Source organism: Sceloporus undulatus, chromosome 6 (assembly GCF_019175285.1).
Source record: "Sceloporus undulatus isolate JIND9_A2432 ecotype Alabama chromosome 6, SceUnd_v1.1, whole genome shotgun sequence".
NCBI classification, from domain to species: domain Eukaryota; kingdom Metazoa; phylum Chordata; class Lepidosauria; order Squamata; family Phrynosomatidae; genus Sceloporus; species Sceloporus undulatus.
In genome coordinates this window covers 75135230-75147788 of record NC_056527.1, presented here as the reverse complement: position 1 = coordinate 75147788, position 12559 = coordinate 75135230, and the positions used below count along the sequence as shown (strand labels likewise).

At 39.5% G+C, this 12559-nt stretch overlaps 2 protein-coding genes across 4 annotated transcripts in view; one reads left to right on the top strand and one right to left on the bottom strand.

The window, feature by feature from the left end:
- Positions 1-4830, top strand: part of RPRD1A (regulation of nuclear pre-mRNA domain containing 1A) — a 50644-nt gene extending 45814 nt beyond the window's left edge. Inside the window, 1 exon segment of the mRNA XM_042472342.1 lies at positions 862-4830. Coding sequence (XP_042328276.1) covers positions 862-1011 — 150 coding nt within the window. The 3' untranslated portion in view covers positions 1012-4830.
- A 142-nt stretch (positions 4831-4972) lies between these two features.
- C6H18orf21 (chromosome 6 C18orf21 homolog) lies at positions 4973-12148 on the bottom strand. 3 transcript variants are annotated; one of them, XM_042472339.1, is made up of 6 exons: positions 12091-12148; positions 11463-11580; positions 10229-10251; positions 8566-8768; positions 6677-6810; positions 4973-5511 (listed from the first exon to the last, which is right to left on the bottom strand). In XM_042472339.1, exons 2-6 carry the CDS (start codon positions 11537-11539, stop codon positions 5358-5360), a joined length of 591 nt encoding a protein of 196 aa, XP_042328273.1. In that variant the 5' UTR covers positions 11540-11580; positions 12091-12148; the 3' UTR covers positions 4973-5357. The 3 variants fall into 3 exon arrangements, with proteins under 3 accessions (XP_042328273.1, XP_042328274.1, XP_042328272.1); XM_042472340.1 differs by having other exon boundaries at positions 11408-11580; positions 12091-12105; XM_042472338.1 differs by lacking the exon at positions 12091-12148 and having other exon boundaries at positions 11463-11691.
- Between the last annotated feature and the right edge of the window lie 411 nt (positions 12149-12559).

Sequence of the window (12559 nt, the reverse complement as noted above, 5' to 3'; positions counted from 1 at the left end):
TAATAAGGCCTGCATAGGGAGGGCACATCCATAACCAGAATGCCATGTAGAGAAGGAGATTCAGCATATTGCCATTACATTAATCTAAAACGGTCACAATAATAACAGGTTGAGTATCCCTTATCCAAAATGCTTGGGATCAAAATGTTGTCTATTTCAGATTTTTGTATACTTGTATTTGCATATACAAATCTTCAAATTATTTGATGAGACATAATAGAGAGAGACCGGGAATCTGAAATGGCAGGAATTCAAACAGAGCGTTTGGTGTGAATGCGCGCCTCTTGCCATTTCACAGATTCTTATGTCTCTCTCCATTAGAGACATAAGAATACAGTACAGGTACATAGATCGAAAAGTTTTTCATTTCAGAATTACAGATAAAGAATATTCAACCAGTACAGTACAATGCTTCCTGCAAGGCAGCATAAAGTTGCTTAAGTAGTGATGTTTGCATTGCTGTAATCTGCAAATTCTTTGATGTTTGGAACTGCTCTGTTTTAAAATTATATTTTCGGATTGTTTTTAAAAGGTAGTGCGGTGGTTGCATTGCAATGGTGACTAGAAGATTGGTTACTATATTTTACCCAAATGAGGAAAAGGCAAGAAAATAAGAAAAAATATCAGTAGCTAGGCAATTGATGAGGGCACCTTGTGCTTCTGAGAGAGGTTCAACAGAATATTGCAGAATATCCTGCATAGTTTCCTGTGTACCTTTGCACAAAAGCCGTAAAGTCCCTGTTTTCCATATGTTTGTGTCCATTTTAATTCACTGGCTTGGGGAAATAAAGAATTTTTTGGTAACTCTTTAGGAAGAAGATGTGAATGAAGGTATTATGTGCAGTTCTTCATGTCTTGCAGGAACACAAGCGCAAATTAACCAGCGTGTCTCAGGTACGGAAAGAACTCAAGTCGCGCCTTCAGAGCCTTCCTGATCTATCAAGACTCCCCAACGTCACAGGAAGCCAGGTGCATCTTCCATTTGCTGGAGATGTCTATAGTGACAATTGATACTCGCACATTTCCACTGGAGTAAGCAGTTGGTTGCGTTGATTGATATTATTTTTGTATATTTGTTGGAAGTAGCACTGAAGTGTTCTAATTTATCAGAAATGTTAACTGTTGCTTTGTTTACTATTTTACTGACAAGTGGTGAAGCAGGTACTATGTAAGAGGCAGCGTCTGTGTCATTATGTTTAAAAAAGTGATTATAACTTTTGTACTCAAATTGGTTAGGCCACACACTCTGTAGCAAGTTTTTGTTTCGTTTTGTTTTCTTATGTGCTGTTTACTGGATACAGTTGTATTAATTTAAACTAATCATATAACATCTGCATTTGAGTAGCAGAAACTGGTATTTTCATTATAACAGATAACTTGTGGAACTTTGCTTGAAACTTGATAATATTCATTTATCGTCACCAAAAAATGTGTCTTAATATTGCATCATTAAAAATTTTTGAATATAAATAATATTTAAAAAGGAGATGTTGAATGACCAAAATGACCTTATTTAAATAAATTAAAATACTGTATGGTTTAGAATTTTAATTTTACAATAATTTTTATTTCCGTGAAGAATTGATTTGTACATACCGAAAGAGCATGCGCTTGTACAGTAATTTCTTTTCTATATCATTCCAAGCAGACAAATCTCATCCTAGACTATATCCAGGACATTATGCATTTCTAAAAAGTTCTAGAAAATGGCGATTGGAAGTAGTGGGATGGTTATGTAAATCTTAGCCGGTACTTATTCTTACAGTTTTTTAAAGTTTTAAAATAGCAAAATATTTTTAAAAAGCACAGTCTTGTGCATCGGTACTCAGAAGTAAATCCCACTGCATTCAAGAAGGCTTGTTCCAAGATTAAGTGTACACTTAAGTGTAGCCACAATGTACCCATTGCAATAACAGAATACTATAGTGTGATGTATTCATTAGCTGAACTGAGTCACTTATCTTTAAGGGTGAACTCAATATTTGTTCAAGATAATGACAAATACTGGAACACATCACTCTCACACCAAAAAAATATGGGGGGAAATTGTTCTTGTATGTTCAGACAGATGAATGCATGCTCATCTGGCTTCTACAGTTTAACATATACGGCCCTTTCAGCATACGCTAAAAGCCATAGGGAGGAAGGGATGGCGCGTCCCATTGGGAGTAATGGGGCATGTGCCTGTGGCGCGCACGCTGCTGCTCCACCGCATGCACAAGCCCCATTCATTTAAATGGGGCTCGAGCATGCGTGGAATTTGCTTTACGTGGAGGAGTCCAGAATGGATCCCCACGTAAAGCAACACTGTATGCTGTTTGATTGCATGAACCACTGATAGTTTCAAATCCAAAAGTCACTTGTACACATGATCACTCCTGAACATTTTAACATAAGTGACTTAAATGTCTGATTCTGTGGCAAACTTTGAACTCGTGACAGAATCAGAATCATAAGGTTGGAAGAACATGAAAAGTTAGTGAATGACTGAAACAAATTATTGCATAGCAGACATGCTATCTTGAATATGGGTACTTAATTATATAATGGCTGCCTGGATCAAGTGCTGGTAGCTCCAGTATTTAAAGCACTTTGTTTACCATTATTTGAGTTCTTCTTCCTTATAATAGTAATTTTGGTTGATTCCAGGATGGGAAAATGTGGCCTTTCAGATGTTGGACTGCAGCTCTGATCATTCTGTGCCCTTTGCTGTGGTGTCCAGTACTCATGGGAATTGTAGTGAGACATCATTTGGAGGGGCACGTTTTACCTACCCATGGTTTACACAGAAGAGTATGTCACATCACATAGTCCATCCACTTACCATGTGTTCCTTTGCTAAGTCTGGGCATGAGCCAACTAAAAGTAAAACTATTTAAGCGCAGTTAATTTTGAAAGGGAGCAATCAGTGGAGATGAAAAGTGCTTTTACTATTCACTATGCTCTATTTTATTGCAAGGTATTTTTTTTAATTATGAGGAAAAATGTTTGCATGTATATTAGTTTCTCCCCAAAATTATATAACAGGTGTCTGGCAGTCATCTCAGGCAGTGCTTCTCCCTCCCCTGACAGCAACATCTGGAAACGGCAGGTTGCCAAGGTTTTCAAAGGTGTCGATGTGGGGTAGGACCTAGTATAAAGTTTCATGGGTGAGGAACACTGTACTTCTTAAGTTAATTTTAGTCCATTTATTTTAAAACTACAGCTGATGACAAGATCCAGATTTAGCATTTTTTTCCCCAACAGCAAGGTGCTATTCACATACAGATTTGCATATAATAAAATGCAACTCTGGTTTTACTAACTGTGTCCACAATCTTGTATGGCTCAGTATATGGATACAGCTAAATGCTTTTCAAACATGTTTGCTCACCAAGAGGCATGGAAGAGCTAGGGCTGCACAGTACGTTGGAGCGGGGGGCACTGCAGGAGGAAGAAGGGAATACCAACCTTCACAGCACCCCAAAAGGATATAGGTAGGCATAAACTAACATGTGCAAATGCCAGCCACATTGTGTTAACACATCTGGCCAAACCACTTTAGTATTACATAAGGATTTCTGCATCTCTCTTCCTACTGATGCAAACTTTGAAACCATAGTTAATGAGCTTGACTTGTTTCAATAAACTGTGCCTAATACTAAATCATAGTTCCTGATTTGGACATGACAAACAAAAAAACCCCACACAATTAAAATGGAAGCAAAATCTTCTGCTCATCCCATCTTCTCATGCAGTCTGGAAGAGGAGTTGGGTACATAAACCCAAGGCATGACCATAGATAATGTTAATGTATACTTTAGTGCTGAAGTGCATAAAGTGTGTTTCTCCAAATATTAGGTTGAGCTCCCATCAATCCAGGCCAGCCAATGGTGAGAAATACGTCTGGAGGACTTTTCTCACCTCTGGTCTAGAGTAGACTACTCAATGAATGTTGCTGTACATTGAAGCATTTGTGATTGAGTTTCATGTGTACACTGGAGCTGACTCTGCAGAGTGCATTTACTGGATCTTACCATCAGAAAGGTGCACAAGTCCAAGGCTTTTATGTAATGCCAAATATGAGTGTGTTTAATAACATGTATAATACACAGAATCACCAATCAGTCTAAAACTGTAGGTACAAAACTTACCACTTTTTTCTTCCTCCTTGGAAATCACTACTTGTTTTAGTTCCTCAATACATTTTATATTTTAAAATTTGGTTCTTGTCCCACTTCAATCCACACAACATATTTCCTGTACTTTATATTTAGGCTGCTTTATTCCTAAAGTTAGAATGCATTAGAACAGTTCTACAAACTAAATTCACTTGTTATATTTGAAACAAGTAATTTTAAGACAAAAGGTCCCATCCATCTTTTACTATTACTATCCCTACTATTTCCAGTGGATTAAACTTGTAATTCACATGTTTGTTGAAGATCCTTTTTGATCTCTGCTAGGAAAGAAAAAGCTACTGAAACTCATACATTAAGCCAGTGAATTTGATTTCTGGCCTTGACCAGCTGCTTCTAAAACTATTGAACAGCAGTTTGCATATGATTGGACGGGGAGGAAATTTCAAGAAGGATCACACAAGCACATTGAACTAGTTTTGCAGTTCTTTGAATCCTAGCCCATTTGCATCATTTGATTATAGTGAACATGTTTGTGAATAATAAGTACGGTTAGCATTGTAACTCCAGTGAGAAATTCTGTTTTGTGTAAACATGATTTGTTAGTGAAAATGGATTAATCCTGTAATTTCTTTCCACCAAGGGGACATAGTTTCATACAGAAAAGAATAAAAGCAAAACACAGTTGTGCTGTTGTATTCCCGAGCTAAAATCTGAAGTCACGACTCATCTCTTACTCATGTAGTTATGATTCAGCACATTTTGGGAAGACTTTCTAGAACAAGTATACAGCTATATAACACTTACAAATGTCAAATTCAGTAAGAGAAAAACACTAGACAATCAAACAGATGTCAGTCTTATATATTCTTAATAAATTTAAATAAACAGAGCAAATATATAAGCAATTGTGGAAGCAATAAAAAGAAGAGCCAAGCTCCCCTTTCCTCCTTGGTAAATAAAAGTCATTCATATGTTAGCAATGGCAGGAGAGGGATACAGAAAAAGTCAAAAAGTCTGTTATAGAGTAATGCTAGCTATATATTTTTCTCCACGTCACATGCTCTCAACCTTGGGGGAAACCAATGGCAAATCTTGCCAAGAAAACCCCTTAAGTTTGCCTTAAGTCAGAAATGACTTGAAGGCGCATAACAACATCATGACACAATCTTTATTAACAACTAGTGATAAGCTCCTTTAATGACATATTAATTATGACTTATTAATGATGTAAAGATTTCAAAGTGATAGCAAGAAGTTTTTCAGGCCCTTCTTATCACTTTGTTTATCTTCTTCAAGGCTAAGCAGTCTTTTCAATTGAGTGACGTGATCTTTGGCATTTTTAGGCGTTCTGGAGGAGGAGCGAGGAGTTGATTGTCCAGATGTGGAAATTCTGAAAGGATTACATGTAGTTAGAATTGTGATACAAGATCAGTGATGTAATATTTATAACCTCATTATGTGTAAAAATAATGCAGATAGTATAGTGCATGTTTTAAAGAAAACACATAAGTATTTCACGTTCATATTTCATATATTCATTCTCTTCAGTTTACCCTAAAAAGATTACTGCATTGTTCTTAAATCCTGTTGCACTCAAAATACACCTCCATGCTGGGGACAAGAAAGAAATGTCAGAAATACATACAGACACTGTAGTGAGAACATATGGCAACACCTCCAGTGGGCTCTGTTGGGCTCAGTGGGTGGGTGGCCAGAAGGTAAAATGCTGAAAGTTGTGCATCTTAAGAGCCAAATCCTGCCTAGGTAACCTAATATTATGAATGCAAAATTAGCCAGATAGATGAAGGCACTTGCACTGAAGTCAACTGTGCCTCAGTTGATTGACACCCTCACTTCCAGTCACAATACAGAAAACATGATAGGGTTCCAATTATACTGCCAGTCACTCATTATAAACCACTAGGGTATATAAGCACCTGGAAGCAATCACAGAGCTCTGAGTGCACAAGGAGGAATTTAGTGATGTAACTCTTTTGCTCCTCACATCTTGCTCTATGTATAAAAAGTTTCCTACTGAGGATGGATGGATGACTACTAATGTAAAGAACAAATATTCTTTCCCAACACTTCAAAGGAATGCTAACAAGAGAGTGGGGAACTAGATGCGGGGTCCTTGAAGGAATAAAGTCTTAATTGCATTCTTCTGTGATGCTTTCAAATCTCATTCTGTAACTATGTTGTGGGTCCCTTTGGTACTCTGTTGTGGAATCTGCATGTATCCACCATTAAATGAGAAATATTCCTTTTAATTTACTCAGTGCAAGACATATGCAGATAATAAGGTACTTGCCCCCATATCCCTTCCATCCATGGATCTTCTTGTTTATAGCAGCCTTCCTGACTCTCTCAGAACAAAATGGATTCTTCTATGGAACCAGGATGATAGCAGCCAAAAATGTAAAACATACATACAGCAAGCTGTAAGGGCTGAGCTTCTCCATAACTGCATTAGCTGATGCCATTGTGCACGACTGAATTCCTATCCTGTACCCTGTTGTTCAACTATGTAATCTATGGAAAAGGCAAACAAATACCTAGGACTTGAGAATGGAGTCCCGCTTTTCGATCCAGAACTACTGTGGTTGGAAGGTGTAGTTTTGTTCAACAGTGTTCTCCTACTGCTTCCTTTATGTCTTGCTGTTTTTCCACACACCTTGCAGGTAATTAACTATAGAAAGAAGGAAAGCTCAACTGATGTTACTTCTTTAAAATGTACTCTGATAGAAAGTGAAAAACAATTTGAAGTCCTCAGGAAATAAAAGTAGATTGAACCCACAATTATACATCTGAATATTCCCACTAACATTACTGAGAAGACTACTGCAGAGCAACTGTACAGTATACTGAGATCCTCAACTATTGAATACTTTGTGTACATAAGAGTAGTTATATACAACTTGAAATAGTGATACTTTTTGTTATACTTATGTCCCAGCTTTCCTCCACACATGGTTCTACTCCTCCTCACTTTACCTTCACAACAACCTTGTAAGATGGATCAGACTGAAAAACCAATTCAGTGGCCACAAATCACCCAGTAAGTTTCACTTGTTCACTGGGGAATAGAACCTCCATCCCTAAGTCCTAATCCAAACCATTACGTCATTTTGGTTTCCTTTGAATAAAAAGGAAGTTGTTCAGTGCCCATATTCAGTCTGTGCCTTTGCACAGAGGGACCCCCAATAGAATAACAAAGCCCCTTACGCATATATGCTGTATGTATTCAAATCCGTTTGCTGGAATCTTTACATTAGCTGCTTATTTGGTATTGGGCCAGGTTCAAGATTTTGCTATTAGTATTCAAAGCCCTAAACAACTAAGGACCAAAAGACCTTCTTGCTTAACATCCTGCCCAAACACAGATCTTTTGAAAAGGTACTATTGGCGGTTCCACAGAGAGTCAGCCAAGATCCACTTGGAATTAGGACTTGTTTAGTGTGTCGATCCCCAACCCAAGAAATGCCCCTCCAACTAACATTAGGCATTCATCTGCTCTGTTTTTATTATTATTATTATTATTATTATTATTATTATTATTATTATTGAAGACTCTTCTCAACATCTTGGTTGTTTTTTTTAAAAATTGTATCTTCCTTGTATTTGTTGGTTTTGGATTATATATTACTCCAAAATCTCCAAACAGAATTTATTCATTCTCTATAGAAATTTTTAAAAATCCAAATAACTTTTTCCCTTTTAACAATCCTTTCCCTAAAATCTAAATAACAGTTCTGGCATGTTTCTTCTGCAGAAATGATACACAAGATTCCTTCACAGTGTGTATCCAGAACTCTAATGTGTTACCTTGCATCAGGGAACACAGCCCTGAATCACATAAATATATGCAAACCTCAACCAGAGTTGGAGTTTTCAAGAATGCAGACTCTCCTAGCAATGTGAAGGCATGGTTCATCATGCAGCTACTGTACTGAAGCTGGGCAAATGGGGATTTGATCAGTGCCAGGGTGGAAGGGGATAAACACCATCCTGAGTTCCATGATGGAAGAAAATACTAAATAAACCATGATGTCTGGAAGCCACCATGTAGAGATGATGCAAACGGAATGAATTTGATTGCTGTTATAATAACAGCTATAACAATAACAATTTTCTAAACTGGCTATCACTGTTATAAAGCAGAAAGACTGAAATTAAAGCTGTTTGGGGCACTGTTATAATTAGCGGAGAAACTAGAACTGTGTGCTACTGTTTCTTTTCTGTCTCCATTTTTCCTCTTAAGAGTTTCAATTAAGCAAGCAATCCCTCAAATTAATTAAACAAACTGTCAGATTCTTAAGAGGGAGAGAGAATAATTTAATTAAACCAATAAAAATAATTTCTGATAAGATATCCCCTCAATTTCCTCTTCAGAAAAACTGCTAAACAAGACCAAACATGACAGCTGCTTAAAATATTACCTTACCAGGACATTCTTTGATTCTTTGTACGTTTTCAATAGTTTTGCTTGTTTAAAATTGAGTCTATAGTTTTTCCTTTCCCGGTGAAGTAATTTCTTTATCCATGGAGTTACTTTCATTTTGGGCATTAGACGGACCCTGTAATTACCAGGAAGAAGAAACTGGTGGCAGAAAGAGCATACCCGGTCTATATTATCCTGTTTCTTGCCTGTAAAATAATCAAAAGATTAGTACTCATTTGACAATGACCCTGTTCACATGTCATCCTAAGCCAGAACTGTTTTGATTTACTGTACTGTGTAATAACCAGTATGTTAGTGTATTCTGACTGACTAGCTACTCTTGCTACAAGTAGGGGGGAAACAAATATTGGGCTTCCAGTCTGTGGTTTATTTAGTGGGACATCCAAATATGGCATGAAGTGCCTCAGTCTTGGGTTGTTTCTCTGGTTTGTTTGGGAAAAATAAGTAAAGAGTGTCAGGATTTTTGCAGGCTTGGGACATTGTAAACCAGAATTTCTTTGGAGCTCTGGCCTACAACGATAGAGAATGTTTTACTGGTGAATGTAAAGCAGCGGACTGCAATACACTGCATTACTAATGGATATGGGGCCAAAACAGACTGGCCCAAAGGAGCACTGTGATGCCGCCCCTGAAAGAGCCAGGTGGGCGCCATGGCAAATTCATGTAACAGACCCGCAAAAGCTGCCGCAAAAAGGAAGTGACAAATTGCTGCTCCTTTTTGCAGCCGTTTTTCCATCCTGCCCCACGTGGGCTTTGCAGCACTGGATGGCATCTAAATGCTGAGTTGCCACAGCGCCAGCACATTGCGATCAGTAGAGCAGCTTCCTGGTGGCTTGGGAGCATGTGCCGTTTGAACACCATGCTGCCATGCAGCTGCTGTATTGTGCCAGTCTGTACCAGCCCTAAGATTTCAATTCTTCATAGAGGTTGTCAAAGTTCAAGAGTAAATGGCTTACAGACGTGAAGGACATTACACTTCATTTCCACTAAAATAACTCACTCTACATAAGCAGCTGTGCTAGCTAGCCTTAATAACAATAAAATCTCACTGAAATGTCTTGCTACTACGCAAATTATTAAAATGTGCATTATACCCTCCATCATAATCATTCCACAGTTACATGGGCAAAAACATAGTTGTAGCATGGATGGGTTAAAATAATAAAAGGGGGCTTGTTTGGAGCAGGAGTAAAAACAAGCAACCAAGGTATCAGTTGCAGAGAGATGTTACACAGAAATGGTGAAAAGCTAGCAGGACTACTCCTCCTTTTTCTGTCTTCACCCAAATGAAAATATTGTTCAAGCTGCTGAAAGTAGAATAAATTATGGAGAAAGGAGGCTGAACCCAAAACAGATAAGGAGATAGTATGGGAACATAGCTACTATGCATAATTCTAGACTTCAGAGCTTGATGAACTGAATCCAATGGTATTCAAGGAACTTCGATCATCTCTTAAGTTGTTGGAAAACAGATGGAACTACAGGGAGACGAAGCAAGCCAATCATATCTTTTTTTAATAGAGTCTCAAATTTTGTAGTGAGGGGAATGCTGTGGTTGTCAGCAGGGAAATGATTTGATATTGCAAAGCCTGTGGGAAGCCTCCACCCGCCCCACGTGTTCTCAGCTTTGTAACAAGGCAGTTACCTTCTGTGTTGCTCAGTGTCCATCTATGGATAAGAGACAAAAAAAGGGATTATTTATATGCAACTGCCAGTTTTACTAACCTTATATATGGGTCGAAATACAAAATACAGGTCAAAATACAGTGCCGCAATAAAAGTACTGCATATTAAGTTCTGACACCGTCTTACATAAACATCAAATAACAGGAGATATGTCATCTTCTAGTTTAGCCATTATGAAGAGGTCATCAATTCCATGTTATTCTTGCGTGTCTTCAAGTTGACTCTTTGATAAAACTCTCTGATAGGATTGATGGCCATCCTATCACAGAGTTTTCTTGACAACATTTATTCAGAGGGGGTTTGCCACTGTCTTCCTCTAAGGCTTCAATGAGATGTGCCCACCATGGCTTCTAATCCAGTAGTCCCAGGGCCCTAGCCAACGCTCAGATCAATACACAACATCATAAAAGTCCCCAGAATCGGCTCTTCAAACCACTAAGCATTCTGCAAGACTTGGCGGTAGAAAGAAGGCAGCTGAAAGCATTTCATTTTTGCTCTGCTGGGATCCATACCAGTTCAGTATACACTCATCCCTCCATATTTGTGGCTTTGATATTTGCGGATTTGATTATACACAGATTTGACTAATATGTTCCCTCTAGGAATATCTAGGTCCTCCAGTGCAACTCTATGGTCAACTTTAACTAAAAGTTGCACTGAAAGACATAGAGATTCCCAGAGAGAACGCTCCACTAGGCCTTTGTAGCTCCTCCATTGCAGTTCAATGGTCAGTGTCTGTCGGACACTGACCACAGAGTTGCACTGGAGGACCTAGAGATTCCTAAAGAGGTGTCCTCTCAGGTAAAAACATAGCGTTTTGGTTATTTGTGGTTTTTCCATAATAACGGGGGTCTTGTGTCCCTAACCCTAGCAAATATGGAGGGATAAGTGTATACTCATCCCTCTACACTTGCTGGGGTTAGGAACACAGCATTTTCTCTAGGTCCTTCAGTGTGACCTTTGGTTCAAGTCGACCACAGAGTTGTGCTGGCGGAGGAGGACCTAGATATTCCTAGAGAGGACATATTAATACAATCCGCGAATAATCAAACCCACGGAGGTCAAAGCCACAAAGGCGGAGCGTGCCAAGTTGTTTCAGGGGAGAGAAATGAGCAAGATACAAGCATTGTAGTAATACCTAAAGGAGGCAAAGCGGAAGAAACAGGTGCGGCAAACCGACATCCACGACTTACAACAAAAAGCGTGCTTGCGCTGGGCAGGTGTGCGCCAACCTCTGTGCCGCAACCTCCAAAAACTGGCGTCTCCCCATTTCTCGGACCGACCGGAGGGGGAAATTTCCTTCCTCTTGGGCTAAATAAGGAAGAGAAGGCAAAAGAGAAAGATGTTGTCAACTAATGCATCTGTATGGTAAAAATAATCCAGTTTGACACCACTTTTAAGTGCCACAGCTCAAGGCTATGGAATTCTGGGAACTGTAGTTTGTTATGGGGCCCAGGCTCCGCTCTGGGCCCACAACAAACTACAGTTCCCAGAATTCCATAGCCTTGAGCCGTGGCACTTAAAAGTGGTGTCAAACTAAAACAAAACATGGAGCATTTGACCACAAAGAAAAGCCTGAAACAGTCCTATCAATAGAAATGCATGCTTTTGAGTCCTGCTCAAAATGGAGGGCAGTGTGGGAACTGCTCCTAGCTTTTCTTTGTGGTCGGCTCCTCCATATCCCCCCCCCTTATGTAGTTTGACACCACTTGTAAGTGCCACCTAAAGGCTATGGAATTCTGGGAACTGTAGTTTGTTGTGGGTTATGAAATGAAGGGTATCCCAGGGGAATGGAGGTCCTTTTATCGCAGGCTGCAGCACCTCAAGATAGAAAGCACCTCTCCCCGGCCTCTCTCTATGCAAGGATCCTGATCCGACCACTGAAACCCTTCCCCTGGGATTTTGGACTTCAGCTCCCGAAAGCCCCAGCCACGTTGGCCAACGGCCGTAGGATTCTGGGAGTTGGAGTCCAACAGCCTTCAGTGTGAGGTCTACACACACTCTCTCTCTTCCAGTTTGGTTTCGCTCGCCGCAGCGCGTGATGTTCCTAAGCGGAGGACGAGTCCCAAGTCCTCGCGCGATGTTGAGGGAGCCCCTCGCAAGGAGGGACGCAGAGTCCGCGCGCTCTTCTGTGGGAAAGACGCTTCCCGATTACGTCATCGAAGCCATGCCCCATTATGGGCAAAGGGGAAGCGGGGCATTGTGGGACTCTTGCTTTTAACAACTGTCTTCTGTGGGCAGAAGCCATTGATTCCATTGAATGCCTTCTTATCAGCCGTTGTTGTTGCCT